Source organism: Lepidothrix coronata, unplaced genomic scaffold (assembly GCF_001604755.1).
Source record: "Lepidothrix coronata isolate B3197 unplaced genomic scaffold, Lepidothrix_coronata-1.0 Scaffold343, whole genome shotgun sequence".
In the NCBI taxonomy this organism is placed as follows: Eukaryota; Metazoa; Chordata; class Aves; order Passeriformes; family Pipridae; genus Lepidothrix; species Lepidothrix coronata.
The window spans coordinates 82850-98146 of NW_016690523.1; the positions used below are offsets into that span (position 1 = coordinate 82850).

The 15297-nt window shown below is 68.5% G+C and overlaps 3 protein-coding genes across 3 annotated transcripts in view; 2 read left to right on the top strand and 1 right to left on the bottom strand.

Annotated features, from left to right (window-relative positions):
- The window catches only part of MIEN1 (migration and invasion enhancer 1), a 4113-nt gene extending 2097 nt beyond the window's left edge, over positions 1 to 2016 (top strand). The window contains exons 2-4 of the mRNA XM_017838476.1: positions 186 to 352; positions 653 to 729; positions 1060 to 2016. Coding sequence (XP_017693965.1) covers positions 186 to 352; positions 653 to 729; positions 1060 to 1143 — 328 coding nt within the window. The 3' untranslated portion in view covers positions 1144 to 2016. The remainder of the gene's footprint in view (positions 1 to 185; positions 353 to 652; positions 730 to 1059) is intronic.
- A 170-nt stretch (positions 2017 to 2186) lies between these two features.
- ERBB2 (erb-b2 receptor tyrosine kinase 2) lies at positions 2187 to 13098 on the bottom strand. The gene is made up of 27 exons (XM_017838507.1): positions 13012 to 13098; positions 10340 to 10491; positions 10062 to 10248; positions 9660 to 9797; positions 9494 to 9562; positions 8857 to 8969; positions 8638 to 8779; positions 8439 to 8555; positions 8065 to 8191; positions 7903 to 7976; positions 7732 to 7822; positions 7135 to 7334; positions 6894 to 7026; positions 6714 to 6804; positions 6465 to 6625; positions 6326 to 6373; positions 6087 to 6225; positions 5877 to 5999; positions 5700 to 5798; positions 5430 to 5615; positions 5197 to 5352; positions 5021 to 5096; positions 4788 to 4934; positions 3777 to 3874; positions 3520 to 3690; positions 3137 to 3404; positions 2187 to 3038 (listed from the first exon to the last, which is right to left on the bottom strand). The coding sequence occupies exons 1-27, from the start codon at positions 13085 to 13087 to the stop codon at positions 2722 to 2724; spliced, it is 3699 nt and encodes a 1232-aa protein (XP_017693996.1). The 5' UTR covers positions 13088 to 13098; the 3' UTR covers positions 2187 to 2721.
- Positions 13099 to 14573: 1475 nt separating this feature from the next.
- Positions 14574 to 15297, top strand: part of PGAP3 (post-GPI attachment to proteins 3) — a 5135-nt gene continuing 4411 nt past the window's right edge. The window contains 1 exon segment of the mRNA XM_017838506.1: positions 14574 to 14770. Coding sequence (XP_017693995.1) covers positions 14574 to 14770 — 197 coding nt within the window.

Below are 15297 nucleotides of genomic sequence, written 5' to 3' on the forward strand. Positions count from 1 at the left end.
GGGTTATAGGGGATTTGGGCTGAGGAAGGGGTTGTAGGGGAGCTTGGGGGCTAAGAAGGGGGATTGGGGGTCTTAGGAGGAGGATTTGGGTGGTTGGGGGGCTCTACAAGGTGAGAGAAGTGGGGGGCTGAGAAGGGAGTTATAGGGGGATTTGCAGCTGAGGAGGGGGATTTGGGGGCTTGGAGCGTGGAGCAGGGGGTTACAGGGAGGTTGTGCCTCGGACCCCCCCCTCACCCACTCCCCCCTACTTCCAGCGAGCCCTGTGGGTTCGAGCCCACGTACCAGGAGCTGGCGAGCGCCGTGCGGGAGGAGTACCCGGACATCGAGATCGAGTCCCGCCTGGGGGGCACCGGTGAGGCCCCACAGCGCCCCCGGGGGGCTCTTGGGGGGCACCGCAGTGGGGGGGTCACACCTGCCCTCATGGGGGGCTGGGGGGGGCTGAGGTGGCTTAAACCCCGTGGTGAGTCTCGGGGGGGGAGTCGTGCTGTGGTTGCTGCCCCTCCCTGAGGTCGTTTTGGGTGCAGAGTTTGGGGTCTGGGGGTCTGCAGAAGGCTCTGGGGGTGCCCTGGGTGCTGGTGGCGATGTGGGGGGCACAGTGTGGGGGTGTTTGGTGGGGGCACAGCTCAGGGCTGGGCCCCCTGTGTGCCCTCAGGTGCCTTCGAGATCGAGATCAACGGGCAGCTCGTCTTCTCCAAGCTGGAGAACGGGGGGTTTCCCTACGAGAAGGACGTGAGTGTTGCTCTGGGGGTCCCATCCTGGGGGTCCTGGGGTCAGCCAGGGTGGGCCAGGGTGGTTTGGTTTGTACTGAGCCCCCCCGTGATGGGGTTCTCCCAGAGGGGTCCCTGTTTGGGACCCCTCACGATCCCAGCGGGAGTCGTTCCCCTTCCTGCCACCCTGCCAGATCCTGCTGGGATACAGTGGGAGGGGGGAGAGGGGCAATTCCTGCAGCTCCTGCCTCGCCGTGGCCTGGATTTGTCCCTGTGTGACCCCCATGTGGGTGTCCCAGTGCCCCCAGCCTTCCTGCAACCCCCCAGTGTGACCCTGCCCGTGTCTCCCCAGCTGATCGAGGCCATCCGGAGGGCCAGGAATGGGGAACCCCTGGAGAAAATCACCAACAGCCGCCCCCCCTGCACCATCCTGTAGCCCCCCGGGGACATCGGGGTCCCCCCACGCCGCCCCTTGCTGCCTGGGATAAATTCCTGTGACCCCAGGGGGGCACTGGGGACATCAAGGAGGACCGGGGATGTCGGGGCCCCCCTGTCACCCCTCGCTGCCTTTGTTAAATTCCTGCATGCGTGGAGGGGGGGGTCCAGGGACACTGGGGGAATTTGGGAGCCTCCTGGGGCCCCCCATTGTGGCACTGGGAAGGGCAGGGCTGTGGCACTGGGGGGCCATTCTGTCCCATCCCTGCCATGGGATGATGGCCTGGGGGGTCCCCCCACCTGCCTTTGCCTTCCCCCCCCTCCCCTCTGTCAGCTGCACCTCCCTGGAGGGCACAGGGGGTCCCCCAAACCCCACAGCCCCCCAGGGCACCCCCTTTCCTGCAGCCTCCCCAGCAGGGCAGGGGGGGCTTTCCCCCAAACCCTTTGGACTTTGGGGCCCCCCGTGAGTGGGGGGGTCAGGACGGGTGTTGGGGGGGGGTCTCTGCAGCTCCCAGGAGGTGAATTCCAGAGGGAAATCCACTGGCTGGGCCTTTCCTGGGGTTGGTTAAGGATTAAACAGCTCTGTCACTGTTTAACCCGGGCAGGGGCAGGGGGGCCCTCCCGGCCGTGGCAGCCCCAGCCCAGCCACGGGTGTGTTTGTCCCTCTCCCCTCCCCATTCCCAGGCTCCTGCTTCCTGCCTGGAATGACCCTGCCCTTGGCCTCGGGGCGGGGGGCCCCCTATTTATTCTATACTATGTATAAACCCAACGGTCGGGGTGGAGTAAAGGATGGAGCATGTGGAATAAAGGATGGAGGATGTGGAATAAAGGATGGAGCGTGTGGAATAAAGGATGGAGGATGTGGAATAAAGGATGGAGGATATGGCTCCTCTGTGTCCCCTGGGAATGGGGTTGGGACACAGGTCCTGTGTCCTGCTCAGGATCAGTGGGATGAGGAATTTTACCCTTCAGGCAAGTGGTGGGAGGGGAAGGGAAAGGAAATGGATGGGGAAAGGAAAAGGGAAAGGAAAAGGAGCATGCTGGTTCTTAGGAGATGGAGCTGAATCTGATGGAAAAGTGGGAATCAAACAGACAAGGAGAGTAGAGAGAAAGGGAAGGCAAGGGACATTCTGGTCCTCGGGAGATGGGCTGGGTCCGACGGAGAGGAGGGAACCACACAGACAAGGGGAGTAGAAAAAACAACCAATGTACAATCCTCAAATATACATCCCGGGGCTTCCAAAGGATCCCGGGGGAGCCGGGACACGCCCGGCGTCCTCAGCTGCTCTCAGTGCAAGTCCGTGTGTCCCCGGTGGTGGCACAGACACGGGGACAGCCCTGCAGTGGGTGGGGTGACGGTGCCAGTCTGTCCTTCCCCGGGCACCATCCAGGCACCCCCCAGTGTGGGGGTCACCGCAGGGGACCCTTCTGTCCCCACACCTTGCTGTCCCTCAGCGTCCTGGGCTCTCCCAGCCCTGCGTGGCCGTGGCCACCCCCGGGGGGCAGAGGGGACAGTGCCCAGCCCCGTGGCCGTGGCTCGTCCCTCCCTGAGCTGCCTCGGCGAAGTTGGGGGGGTCTCTCACACGGCGGCGGCGTCGGGCCCGGCCAGGCCCAGGTACTCGGGGTTCTCGGCCGTGGGCGTCGTGCTGGGACCACCCTCGGGCCCCCCGCCCTTGGGGGGGTCCTGGTTCCAGTAGTAGGGGTTGTCGAAGGCCTGGCTGAAGGGCCCGGGGGGCGGTGCCAGGTACTCGGGGTTCTCCACAGCGTGGCTGAAGGGCCCCGGGAACGGGAGCTTGGGGTCCTTGATGAGCCCGTTCTTGCCCTGGTGCCCCTTGGGCTTGTCTGGCGGGGACGGGGGCGCGCGGGGGGGACGCTCCCCGGCCTGGTTCACGTACTCTGCGGGGCGAGAGACACGTCAGGGACCCCCTGAGGGGGGTGGGGCAGGCAGACACACACCCCCCACCCACCTGAGGGTCCCACCGTGTCCTCCCTACCTGGCATGGTGCTGTGGGGGGCCGCGGCGGTGAAGCCCTCGGGGTCCTCGCTGTCCTCGGCCGCCAGCCCGGTAGGATCCTCGCTGTACCGGGGCAGGGGGCCGGGCTCCCGCCCCGGGGGGCTCTGCAGGGCTGCCTTGACCCCCCCATCCCCCTCTGGCACCTCAGGCACAGGGCTCTCCGGCCCCTCCACCAGGCCCTGGGCGGGGAAGGGGAAGGAAGACAAGCCCTCGCCTTCCTCCACCTTGGCCGGAGACTCTGCCGTGCTCTGGGAGTGGGACAGGACACGGAGTCACCCCGAGGACTGTCCTGGTCCTGTGGGGTCACCCCACAGCTGTGCCAGGAGCGAGGGGTCCCTCCCTGCCCCCAGCCCACCCCCGTACCCGCATGGAGGAGATGCGGCTGCGGTAGGTGGTGGAGGTGTCGGCGCTGAAGAAGCCGTGGTGAGGCACCAGGTACTCCTCGGCATCCACCAGGTCGTCCATGTCCTCCTCCTCCAGCAGCGCCCGGTAGAAGGTGCTGTCCATGGAGCCTGGCAGCCCCACCAGGTCGTTCTGGAGGGGGACACACCGGTCAGTGCCCACCCTGGGGTGCTGGCAGGGGCGACAGGACCCCCGGGGCCCCCCAGGGACCCACAAACCTGGATGACCACGAAGCGCTGGGGGTCCCGGGCCATGCGGGAGAACTCGGTGACCAGCTCCCGGAACTTGGGCCGGCACTCGGAGTCGATCATCCAGCCTGGAGAGCAGGGCACCGTCAGGATGCACCGTCAGGGCCCCCATGTCCCTGTCCCCTCCCTGTGATCATGTGTCCCCATGCTGCCCCCATGTCCCCTCCCTGCATCCCCTGCCTGCACATTTCACCACGACCATGTGTCCCCATGGTGTCCCCGTGTCCCCTGCCTGCACATTTCACCATGATCGTGTGTCCCCATGGTGTCCCTGCCTGCACATTTCACCATGATCACGTGTCCCCATGGTGTCCCCTGCCTGCACATTTCACCATGATCATGTGTCCCCATGGTGTCCCCTGCCTGCACATTTCACCATGACCATGTGTCCCCATGGTGTCCCCGTGTCCCCTGCCCGTACATTTCACCATGATCACGTGTCCCCATGGTGTCCCCTGCCTGCACATTTCACCATGATCATGTGTCCCCATGGTGTCCCCGTGTCCCCTGCCTGCACATTTCACCATGATCATGTGTCCCCATGGTGTCCCCTGCCCGTACATTTCACCATGATCATGTGTCCCCATGGTGTCCCCGTGTCCCCTGCCTGCACATTTCACCATGATCATGTGTCCCCATGGTGTCCCCTGCCCGTACATTTCACCATGACCATGTGTCTCCATGGTGTCCCCATGTCCCCTGCCTGCACATTTCACCATGATCATGTGTCCCCATGGTGTCCCCTGCCCGTACATTTCACCATGATCACGTGTCCCCATGGTGTCCCCTGCCTGCACATTTCACTGTGACCATGTGTCCCCATGGTGTCCCCGTGTCCCCTGCCCGTACATTTCACCATGATCGTGTGTCCCCATGGTGTCCCCTGCCTGCACATTTCACCATGATCATGTGTCCCCATGATGTCCCCTGCCTGCACATTTCACCATGATCACGTGTCCCCATGGTGTCCCCTGCCCGTACATTTCACCATGATCATGTAGACGTCGATGGTGCAGATGGGTGGCTGCGGGAGCCGCTCCCCCTTCTCCAGCAGGTCCGGGATCTCCCGCGCGGGGATCCCGTCGTACGGCTTCGCCCCGAACGTCATCAGCTCCCACACGGTGACACCTGGAGGGGGCAGGGGCGGGGGTGGGGGTGAGCAGCGCCCTGGGGACTCCCCCTGCACCCCCCGGGGGTTGGACACCCCAAGGTACCGTAGCTCCAGACGTCGCTCTGGTGCGTGAAGCGCCGGCGGAGGATGGACTCCAGCGCCATCCACTTGATGGGGACCTGGCACAGGGAGGAGGGGGAGGTGAACAGGGCTGGGGCGGGGAGCTGGCTGGCACTGAGGGGGCACCGCGGTGCCCTCACGCCGTCCCTGTGCCCCCACCTTGCCCCCATCAGCGTGGTACTCGGTCTCGTCGATGTCAAGCAGCCGCGCCAGCCCGAAGTCCGTGATCTTGACGTGGTTGGGGCTCTTGACGAGGACGTTGCGAGCGGCCAAGTCCCGGTGCACCAGCCTCACCTCCTCCAGGTAGCTCATCCCCTGCGGGTGGCACATGTCTGGCTGTCCCCGGCCCGCCCCAGGACCACCCCCCGGTCCCCCCAGAGCCCCCATCCTACCTTGGCGATCTGCACACACCAGTTGAGCAGGTCCTGGGAGCCGATGTGGTCCTTGTTCTCCCTCACGTAGTCCAGGAGGCAGCCGTAGGGCATCAGCTGCGTCACCAGCTGCACCGTGGAGGTCAGGCAGATGCCCAGCAGCCGGGACACGTAGGGGCTGCCCACCCCCGCCATCACATAGGCCTCCTGTGGGCAGGGGGGGTCAGGGTGGGGGTCAGGGTGGGCAGGGCTCCTGGCCCCCCTTCCCCCCGGCACCGCTGTCACACTCACGTCCAGGATCTCCTTGTTGGCTTTGGGCGACGTGTTCTCCCGCAAGACCTTGATGGCCACCGGGATCTTCACGCTCTCCCCGTCGGGGATCCAGATGCCCTGAGGGGGGGACACACAGGTGAAGGGGGTGTGGAGCGGGGAGGGTCCCACCCCACCCCGGTGCCCCCCAGCCCTCACCTTGTAGACGGTGCCAAAAGCACCAGAACCCAAAACTTTCACTTTCTTGAGCTCGGTCTCCTTGAGGATCCGCATCTGGGCTTGGTTGGGGAGGGCCCCGCTGGGCGTCAGCGGCTCCACCAGCTGTGGGGCACAAAGGGTGAGGGGGGCTGGCTCCTGGCACCCCCTGGGCGCTGGGGGGATCCCCCACTGCCCCCCGGGAGGTCCCACCTCGGTCTCCTGCAGCAGGCGCCTCATGGTGTGCTTGCGCTCCTGCTGCCGCCGGCGCTTGACGCAGATGACGGTGATGAGGAGCAGGACAATGACCAGCAGAGCCCCCACCACACCAGCGATGATGGACGTCACCTGGCTGGGGGACAGGGGGGATTGGGGGTGGGATGGGGTGATGGGGGACCCCCAGCACCCCGAGGGGCAAGGGTCAGGGTGGGACAGCTCATCCACGCTCCTACCTCGGCTTCTGGTCCACGGGACACCCGTCCTCGTCCCGGATGGTGCACCTGGGGACACAGCGTGTGGCACCTCGCTGTCAGCACCCCTCTGTTGAGAGCTGTGACACCACCCCCCCCCAGCCAGGGACCCCCGACTCACGAGTGGGTGCAGTTGGTGGGGCAGAGCTGGCACACCCCGTCCTCGTCCGGGTATTTCCAGACGGGCACGAAGGAGGCGTCGGCCTTGACCCCGCTGGGGCAGCGCCGCACGCACTGCTGGGCGTCCTTGTAGTGGGCACAGGCCACGCACTGGTCTGGCTCCTGCGGGAATTTGGGGAGGTTTGAGGCACCCAGGGGTCGGGGAACACCCCCTGTCCCACCCCTGGCTGTGTGTTTTCCCTCCCCTCACCGATCCGAAGCAGGTCTCGGTGCCGTTCTGGGGCTGGCACTCGGGGTGGCACGGCAGGCACCGCGTCCCGTTGGCGTGTTCCCGGACAGCTCTGCAGGGAGAAGGCACAGGGATGAGGTGCTGGACCTGGTCCTGGTGGGGGGAGGGCTCTGTTTGCCATTCCCGAGGGTCTCCACTCACCCATCCAGGAGGTTGCAGGAGGCCACGCACTCCTGGCCGCGCAGGAACCGCTCGCAGGCCACGCACTGGGTGGGGCCGGGGCCCCAGCAGTGCCCGTGGGCGCAGAGGTGGAAGCAAACCAGCCCCTCGCTCTCTGCAGGGGGGGCACCGTCAGCACCAGGGGGTCCATCAGCACCGGGGGGGTCCGTCAGAGATGGGGGGGGTTCCATCCTCTCCCCCCACCCCCCCGGGCACCGCTTACCACACTGCTCGGGGGGCTTGTTGTGCGTCTGGAAGAGGCGCTGGCGGGGGTTGCGGAAGATGCTGTCCCAGGGCACCTTCTGGAGGAAGCAGAGCTGGGGGTTGTGGTGGACGAGCACCATCCCACTGCTGATCTCCTGCAGGGCCCGCAGCCCCAGCGCCTGCACCGCCAGGTCCCGCAGCGTCAGCGAGTAGGCGCCGCTGCCGAGACACCCACGGGTCAGACACGAGGCCCCCCGTGTCACCCCATGTCACCCTGTGTCCCTGTGTGTGTTGTCCATGTCCCCCTGTGTGTCCCCACATCCCCCTGTGTGTCCCATCATGTCCCCCCTGTGTCTTCCCATGTGTGTCCTCCATGTCCCCCCATGTAGCCCCATGTCCCACCATGTCCCCTCAGTCCCCTTATGTGTCCCACCGTGTTCTCCCTGTATCCCCCATGTGTCCCCCCTCCATGTCCCCACTATGTGTCTGTCCTGTGTGTCCCCGTGTCCACCCCATATCCCCTCACATCCCCCTATGTCCCTGCATCCCCCTGTGTGTCCCCCCATGTGTCCCCTCATGCCCCCCAATGTCCCCCCATGTCCCCGTCCCCCCTCACTTGTGCAGGACACGGCCCCGGATGACCCGCAGGTTTTGGAAGACTCCCAGGTCCTCCATCTCAGGCGGCCAGGCAGCGATGTAGAGGAAGCCTGAGGGGAGCTGGGTGTCACCACTCCGTGTCCCCCCCAGATCTGACCCCTCCCCAACCCCCCACTCCCCCAGTTCTCACCCGTCAGCTCCTCGAGGCTCTCGAAGATCCGCAGCAGTTTGGGGTCCAGGGGTGGCGTGTTGGTGCTGGGGTCCCTGGCAGGGATGGGAGGGAGGTTGGGGAGGTCCTGGCAGGGGTTCCAGTGAGCTCAGGGAGGGGGGGATGAGGTGATGAGGCGCTTACCCGGCAAAGGTCTCGGGCAGGAAGGCCAAGCTCCCAAAAATCTTGGTGCAGCCGGAGAAGTGCTGGATGTTGGAGGCGTTCACGGCACGGACACCCTTGAGGAAATCCACTCCCAGCCCGTAGCACACTGGTGGGGGGGGGGCACAGCAGGGCTGGGGGGCTCTGCCAGGACCCCCATCCCCCCAGAACACTCACTGCTCCAGTCCTGCCAGCCACAGAGCCAACCCACACACCCCTGGGGTCCCCAGAGCTTCACCGGGGGGCTGCTCACCTGCACCTCTGGGGTCCCCAAAGCCCCCACAGGTCCCTGGTAGGTTCCCACTGGCACCCCTGGGGTCCCCAGAGCCCCCCCAGCCCCGGGGGTCCCTGCTCACCCTCCGGGCAGGGTTTGCTGCACTTCTCACACTTCTGGACGTTGTTGACTGTGACCTCCTGGCTGTTCTGGGGGCACACAAGGGTGCAGGACCCCACCTCCGTGGCCAGGTAGTTGTCTGGGGGTGGGGGGGCAGAAGGGGGGGTGTCAGGGCCGTGCTGGCTCCCCCTGGCCCCCCCTCCCCTGTGAGTGTCACTCACAGGGACACTGGGTGACACAGCTGGCACCGAAGGTGTAGCGCCCGTCGGGGTTGGGCATCGACTCGAAGGTGTCCGAGTTGTAGATGACGAGGGGGGGGCAGTGCAGCTCGCAGATCCCGCTCCTGTTGAAGTTCAGGCACGCCTGGGAGGGGGGGAGAACGGCCAGTGTGAGACCCCTGCACCCCCCCCGGGCCCCCAGAGCCCCCCTCCCCTGCTCACCAGGCAGTCGGAGTGCTTGGGGCCGGTGCAGCCGGCGGCGCATTGCTCGTGGCAACAGTCCGTGGGCTTCGTGCCCTTGCAGCGGGGGCAGCCGTGGCAGATGCTGTTGGTCACTGTTAGGGGCACACAGGGACACGCTGGGCACGGGGACCCCCATGGCTCCCCCTCCCCTGGGCCACGTGGGGGTCCCCAGGATGAGGGGCTGGAGGGGAGGGGTTCCTGTGGTGGGGATTTGGGAGGTCAAGTGGGGATCCCCCAGGGCAGGGATTTTAGGGGTCTCCAGGGCAGGGATTTGGGTGCCAAGTAAAGGTCAATGGGACAGGGATTTGGGGCGTAAGCTGAGCCACCCTGGGCAGGAATTCTAGGGGTTTATGGGGCAGGGATTTGGGGGGGGGAGCAAAGAAGGTCTCTGGGGCCAGGACTTAGGCGGCAAGTAGGGGTCAGTGGGACAGGGATTTGGGATTGCAAGCAGAAGGACCAGGGAGTCTACTGAGGGCAAGATTTAGGTGGGAAGTAAGGGTCTGTGGAGGAGGGATATGTGGAGGGAAGGAAAGGAGATTCCCAGAGATTTTGGAGGAGCCCGTGGGGCTTTGGGGGTCCCTGGGGGGGTCAGAGCCACTGTGGGCTCTGCACTCACAGGTCTGGCAGTCCCGTGGGCTCTCACTCCAGCAGTGCCCCTCGGAGCACAGCGCCCGGCAGTCGGGACCTGCAAGGGGGGAATCGTGAGTGGAGGGGGCTGGAAGCCCCCAGACCCCCTCCCTGGGTCCCACAGCCCCCTCCCCCCCACCCGTGGGGGCTCTCACAGCTGCGGCTGCGGGTGCTCTCCACGTGGATCTCTCCCCGGAACTCGTTGTGCCGGTGCAGGATGTCGCTCCACAGGATGGTCTCCTGGAAGCACAGCTGGGGGTTCCTCTCGATGTGCACCCCTCCCTTCAGGATCTCTGGGGGGGGAGGAAAGGTGCAGGGGGTCAGTGTGGGGACAGGGGCGTCCTGCAGCCCCATGGGGAGTCCCAGACCTGGGCAGGGACCTGCCACTTTCCATGGGAGCACCCAATCCTGGATGGGGACACCCAGTCCTGGATGAGGACCTGGATGAGGACCCCACAGGACCACCCATCCCCAGGCAGGACCCTGCAGCTCCCAGCACCAGGAGCAGCACCCCACGCCCCCGAGCCCCCCGTGCCCGGCCCGGGGGGGGTCCCCACCTGTGAGGTGCCTCATGCCGAGCTGGAGCAGCCCCGGGGTGCCGGCGGGGCCGGCGTTGCCCACCACGGCCAGGGCGTAGCGGTCCTGGAAGAGCTGCGTCCCGCGGATGATGCGCAGGCTCTGCAGCTCCAGCCCCCTCACCTGGTTCTCCGCGATCAGCACGTACCCCTGCACCTCCTTGATGTCCTGGGGTGGGGGGACACGGGTGAGGGGCTGCTCAGACCACCATCCTTCCCCCCTTCCCCCGCCCTCCTCGCGATGTTTTCCCGCTGCGCACCTTGAGGAAGGCGGTGTCGGCGTCGGGGGGCAGGTAGGTGAGCTCCAGGTTGCCCTGGACCACCTGGCAGCCCTGGTAGAGGTGCCGCAGGGTCTCGTAGTGGCTCTCGGGGCTGGAGGGTCGCAGCAGCTTCATGTCTGTGCCGGTGCAGACTGGGGGGGGGACAGCGGGAGCTCAGCAGGACCCCGAACCCGACTCTTCCGAGCCCGAGCCCGACCCCTCCCCGCCCCCGCGGGACCCCGAGCCCCGGCCCCCGCAGGAAGCGCCGCGGATCCGGCGGCCGCCGTTTATCTCCGGGGCTGCTCCCAACAGCTTCCGATGGGCTTCCTGGATCGTGGCTCCCCCCGGGCTCCCACCCCGGCACGCGGCGAAGCTGCTCCCACTCTGGCACCGGCCCCGCTCGAGGGACAGCGGGGTCCTCGCGTCGCCCCGTGCCCGCGGTGGGCGCCGGGGGTTGCGGGGGGCTGGGTTTGGGGACCCCCATCCCCGAGGTGCCGAGTCGGGGGCCGCAGCGGGGGCCGCGGGCAGGAATGTTCTGCCCACGCGGGCGGGGGGGCCACGCCGAGACAAGACCCGATTGTTGAGCGGTGACGGCTGCGAGCCCAGTCGGGCCCATTGTGGGGGGCACTGTGGGGGGGCTGCCGGCAGGGCCACCGTCCCCGTGGCACCGGGGCAGGGCGGGGGGCGCGGGAGCCCGCCCTGGGTGCCAGGCCCCGGGCGGGTGAGTCACGGGCGCGGGTGGCACAGGGCCCCGGCCGCCCGCTCCCGGCAGGAACCGCCTTTTCAGGTCGGGCGTGTTTGGGGAGCAGTGGTGACGCAGGGCTGGCGGGCACGGCCCAGCCCCGGCGTGCCCGCGGCCCCCGGCACCCCAACACCTCACCTGGGAGAGCCCCCCGCCAGACCCCAACTCTGCTCCGACACCGACCCTGCCACCAACCCCAGAACTGACCCTGCCACCACCCCAGGGCTGGCCCCAGTGCCACCAGCCCTGCCGCCCTCCCCTCCCGGCACAGGGGGCACGGAGGCACAGGGGGTCAGCCTGGGGTCCGGTGTCCCCGTCCCTGGCTGCTGCTGGTGCCCCACGGCTGAGTGACAGTCCCTGGTGGCAGCAGCTGCCGCAGTGGCCTCGTGGCCGCGGGACCCGGCTGGTACCCGCCTTCTCCAAGGCGTCTGAGCCAGGGACAACATGGCCAGGGAGAGGGAAGCCCCCTGAACTTGGGGTGCAGCTCTCCTCCCACCAGCTGGTTCCCTGGCAGGGAACGTGCCGTTGTGGCGGGAGGCCAAAGCTCAAGGTCTGCCCGTGGTGCGGGCACAGGATGCCAGGGGCTCCCCCGGGGCGAAGGGCAGGTGGGACGGGTGAGTGGCAGGGCCAAATCCTGCCGGGATCCCAGCTCTGTGCCTTGGGATTAGGCCCTGCCGGCTCCCCCAGTTCCCTGGGAAGGGCAGTGAGGGATCCATCCTGTCCCGGTGGGCAGTGCCACCGCCGAGGGCCCCGGATGCCCGCAGGTGTCCTGCAAAGCCTGCGGGCCACGTGCCCGTGGGGCTGCCCCGAGCTGGGGCTGCTGGGCACGGATCCGGCCCCAGCGATGGGGGGCACTGGTGTGTCCCCAGCTGGGAGCTCCCCTGGCACAGACCCTCTGAACAGGGCGAGCCGTGGGGTGCCAGGGGTGGAGAGCACCCACTGTGCCCCCACGTCCCTGTCCCACCACCCCACACCGGCTCAGCCCCACCGGGCATTCGCTTCCCAAAGCCCTGGTGCTGGAGCTGCCCCCCAGCACGGAGCTGCCCCCCCCAACACGGGGCTGCACGGAGGCAGCGGGGTTCAACTTTTGGGGCTGCCGGTGCCCACTTTGGGGCCACCAGCCCCGTGTCCCACTGGCCCCGTCCCTGCCAGCCCCGTCCCAGTGCCCGGGGGGCTGTCGGGGCTCCGTCCGGGCTCCCCGCTCCCCCGGGGCTGGGTTGGGTGCGGCACGTCGAGAATGTGGATGGGAGCGACGGGGACGACGCACCCACCCACCCACCCGCTCCGTGGGGCACCGCGCCTGCCCCGCACCCCGAAACCTCCCGGGGCCGCCGGGCAGGGAACCCCCGCAAAATTGGTGTCCCCCCGTCCCCGCTTCCCCCGGCGGTACCGGACTCCCTGGGAAGGGCAGGGCAGCCCCCTCCGGCCCAGTGCCCCCCAGTATGGACCAGTCCGGCCCCCAGTCCCGGCGGGCGATCGCGGCGCGGGGACACCGGGGACGCGCTGCCCGCGGCGGGGAGAACGGGGGGGACCGACGGGGCACCGAGTGGGGACCAAGAGGGGACGGGAGAGGGGGCGGTCCCGTCCCTTCCAACCCAGCAGCCCCCGGGCACACCGGACCCCGCGGTGTCCCCCCCGATCCCCTCCCGCCGCTGCCCGGTCCCACCCCCCTTGCCCCCTCGGTTTCCCCACGGTGCCCCTCGGTCGCCCCGCAGTTCCCCCCTCGGTCCCACCCCCGCCGTCCCCCTTGGTGCCCTCCCGGTTACGCCCCCCGTGCCCCCCCCGTCCCCCCTCCCGGTTTGCCCCCCCACGGTCCCGGTGGGTCCCGGTGCAAAACTTCGCGCAAAGTTCCCTGCGCGGGGGTCGCTCCCGCGGGCCCGGTGCGCCCCTAGTCCCCGGTGCCCTCCCGGTGCCCCCCGGTGGGACCCACCTTCGGCGGGGGCGGGGGGGCAGAGGGCGGCGAGCAGCAGGAGCCCCGCGCCGAGGCAGCCCCCGGCCCTGATCATGGTGCTCAGCGCGGGCCGCGGCCCATGGCCCCGCCGCCGCCGCTCCGGGAAAGTTTGCGGGGCCGGAGCCGCCGCCTCCCGCCGCTCCCGGGCTCCGCCTCGCGGTCCCGAGCCCCGGTCCCGGCCCCGGGGCGAGGGCGCGCCGCGCGCTCCCGCCGCCCCCGCGCGCTCCCGCCGCCCCCCCCGGACCGCGACACTCCCCGCGCTCCATCCCCCCGAAGCAACGGGGGACCCCCAGCCCGGACCCCCCCGCCGTCCATCCCCCGGGAACACCCGCGACCCCCGTTATCCCCTCCTATCCCTTGGAGCACCAGGGACCCCCCGCCCCCCGTGGTCCCCTGTCTCGGGGTCCTGCTGTGACCCCGCAGAAAGGGGGGTCGCCGGAATGGGGGGGGGACCTCCCCATACCCTGTCCCATCACCTGCCCTGCTGGGGTTGTCACGGGTGCAGGGGAGGGGGGACAGTGATGCCACCCCTGGGTCTGGGGTCGGGGACAGTCCCAGGGGGTGGGGGGGACAGGCCTGGCACCCAGGAGTGTCCTGGGGGGTCGGGGGACTGTCCTGGAGGGACAAGGACAGGGACACAGTCCTGGAGTTCAGGGACAGTCCTGGGGGAACAGGGAAAGTTCTGGGGTGCAGGGACAGTGCTGGGGTGCGGGGGATCAGTCATGAGGTACAGGGTCAGTCAGGGACGATCCTGGGGTACAGGGACAGGGGGACAGTCCCGGGGGGTACAGGGACACTCCTGGGTGCAGGGACAGCCCTGGGGGACACTCCTGATTGATGGGGACAGTTCTGGGATGCAGGGACAGCCTTGGTGGGGGGGAACAGGGGGGCATTCCTGAATGACCGGGACAGTTCTGGGGTGCAGGGACAGCCCAGCAGCACCCGACGGGTCCCCAGTGAGGTGTCCCCAGAGCTGTTCCCTGTCCCTCCCCCGTCCCACGTCCACCTGCTGCCCTGGGCACACACGGGAAGGGGGGAGGATCAGGACACGGGGTCCCCCAGGAGCATCCCCGTCCTCCACAGGGACCCCTCACCTGGGGACCCCCTGGCCAGGCACAGAGGGGCACCTCACCAGGGCGGGGTGCTGGGGCGTGACCTCCCCGTGTCCCCACGGGCCACCCCACGCCGCGCCCCCAAAGGGGCCACCGAGGGAGGACCCCCCGGCGAAGGGGGGTCGACGCTCGGTGTTGGGGGTCGGGGGTCCCCTCTGCCACGGGGTGATGGCTCCGTGGGGACAGGAGCGGGGCATCAGCCATTCGACGCCCCCCGCCGTGCTGCCCGCACGGCCCCGGCCAGTGCTGGAGCCGCCCAGGACACGGCGGTGCCCCCGCAGCCCATCGGAGGGTCCCTGAACGCCCCCGGGACCCCCATGGGGGGACATATCCCGTGATCCTCCACGGCCGCACGGGGGCGGCCTATCCCACAATGCCCCGCGCCCGCCGTGTCCGGGGCGGACCCGGAAGCGGCCGGGCCGGGCGGCGATGGCGGCGCGGCCCGCGCTGCTGCTGCTGCTGCTGGCGGCGGCGGCGGGCCCGGCCCGCGGCTCGCAGGGGGACCGGGAGCCGTTGTACCGGGAGTGCCTGAGCCGCTGCGAGCGGCAGAACTGCTCGGGGGCCGCCCTGCGGCACTTCCGGGACCGCCAGCCGCTCTACATGGGCCTGACAGGTACGGCCCCCGCGCGCCCATTGGCTGGAGCGGCAGAGGGACACGCCCCTCGGGGCGGGGCAGTGTAGAAGCCACGCCCTCACTTCCAGGCCACGCCCCCTCCGGGAGGGACTGTAGTCAAACTGGGGAGCACTGGGGAGGGACTGGGATCAAACTGGGGAGCACTGGCGGGGAATGGGTCTGGCCTGGGTGACACGGGTTAAACTGGGGAGCACTGGGGTGTCCTGAAGCCTGGCTAGAGGCTGCTGGGCCATACTGGGGCTGGACTGGGAGGCACTGGGCCATGCTGGGGAGGCACTGGGCCATACCGGGGGGTCACTGGACCATGGTGGTTCTATACTGGGGGCCACTGGGCTGTGTTAGGGGTCACTCGGGCTATACTGGGGGCCATTGCTGGGCCAGACTGGTGGCTATTGGGCTGTTCTTAGTCCATACTTGGAGGTGCTGAGCAGTGTAGTGGGGCCACTGGGCCATACTGGGGGGCCACTGGGCCCTACTGGGGGGCCACTGGGCCATACTGGGGGGCCACTGGGCCCTACT

What these genes read in the sequence shown, in the direction of transcription:
- ERBB2 (XM_017838507.1), bottom strand. Translation starts at nt 13,087, where the DNA reads ATGATCAGGGCCGGGGGCTGCCTCGGCGCGGGGCTCCTGCTGCTCGCC. An exon ending in CTTTTGGCACCGTCTACAAG is followed by an intron (nt 5,799 to 5,876) that starts GTGAGGGCTGGG and finishes TCCCCCCCTCAG; the next exon opens with GGCATCTGGATCCCCGACGG. An exon ending in CCCCCACAGCACCATGCCAG is followed by an intron (nt 3,039 to 3,136) that starts GTAGGGAGGACA and finishes CTCGCCCCGCAG; the next exon opens with AGTACGTGAACCAGGCCGGG.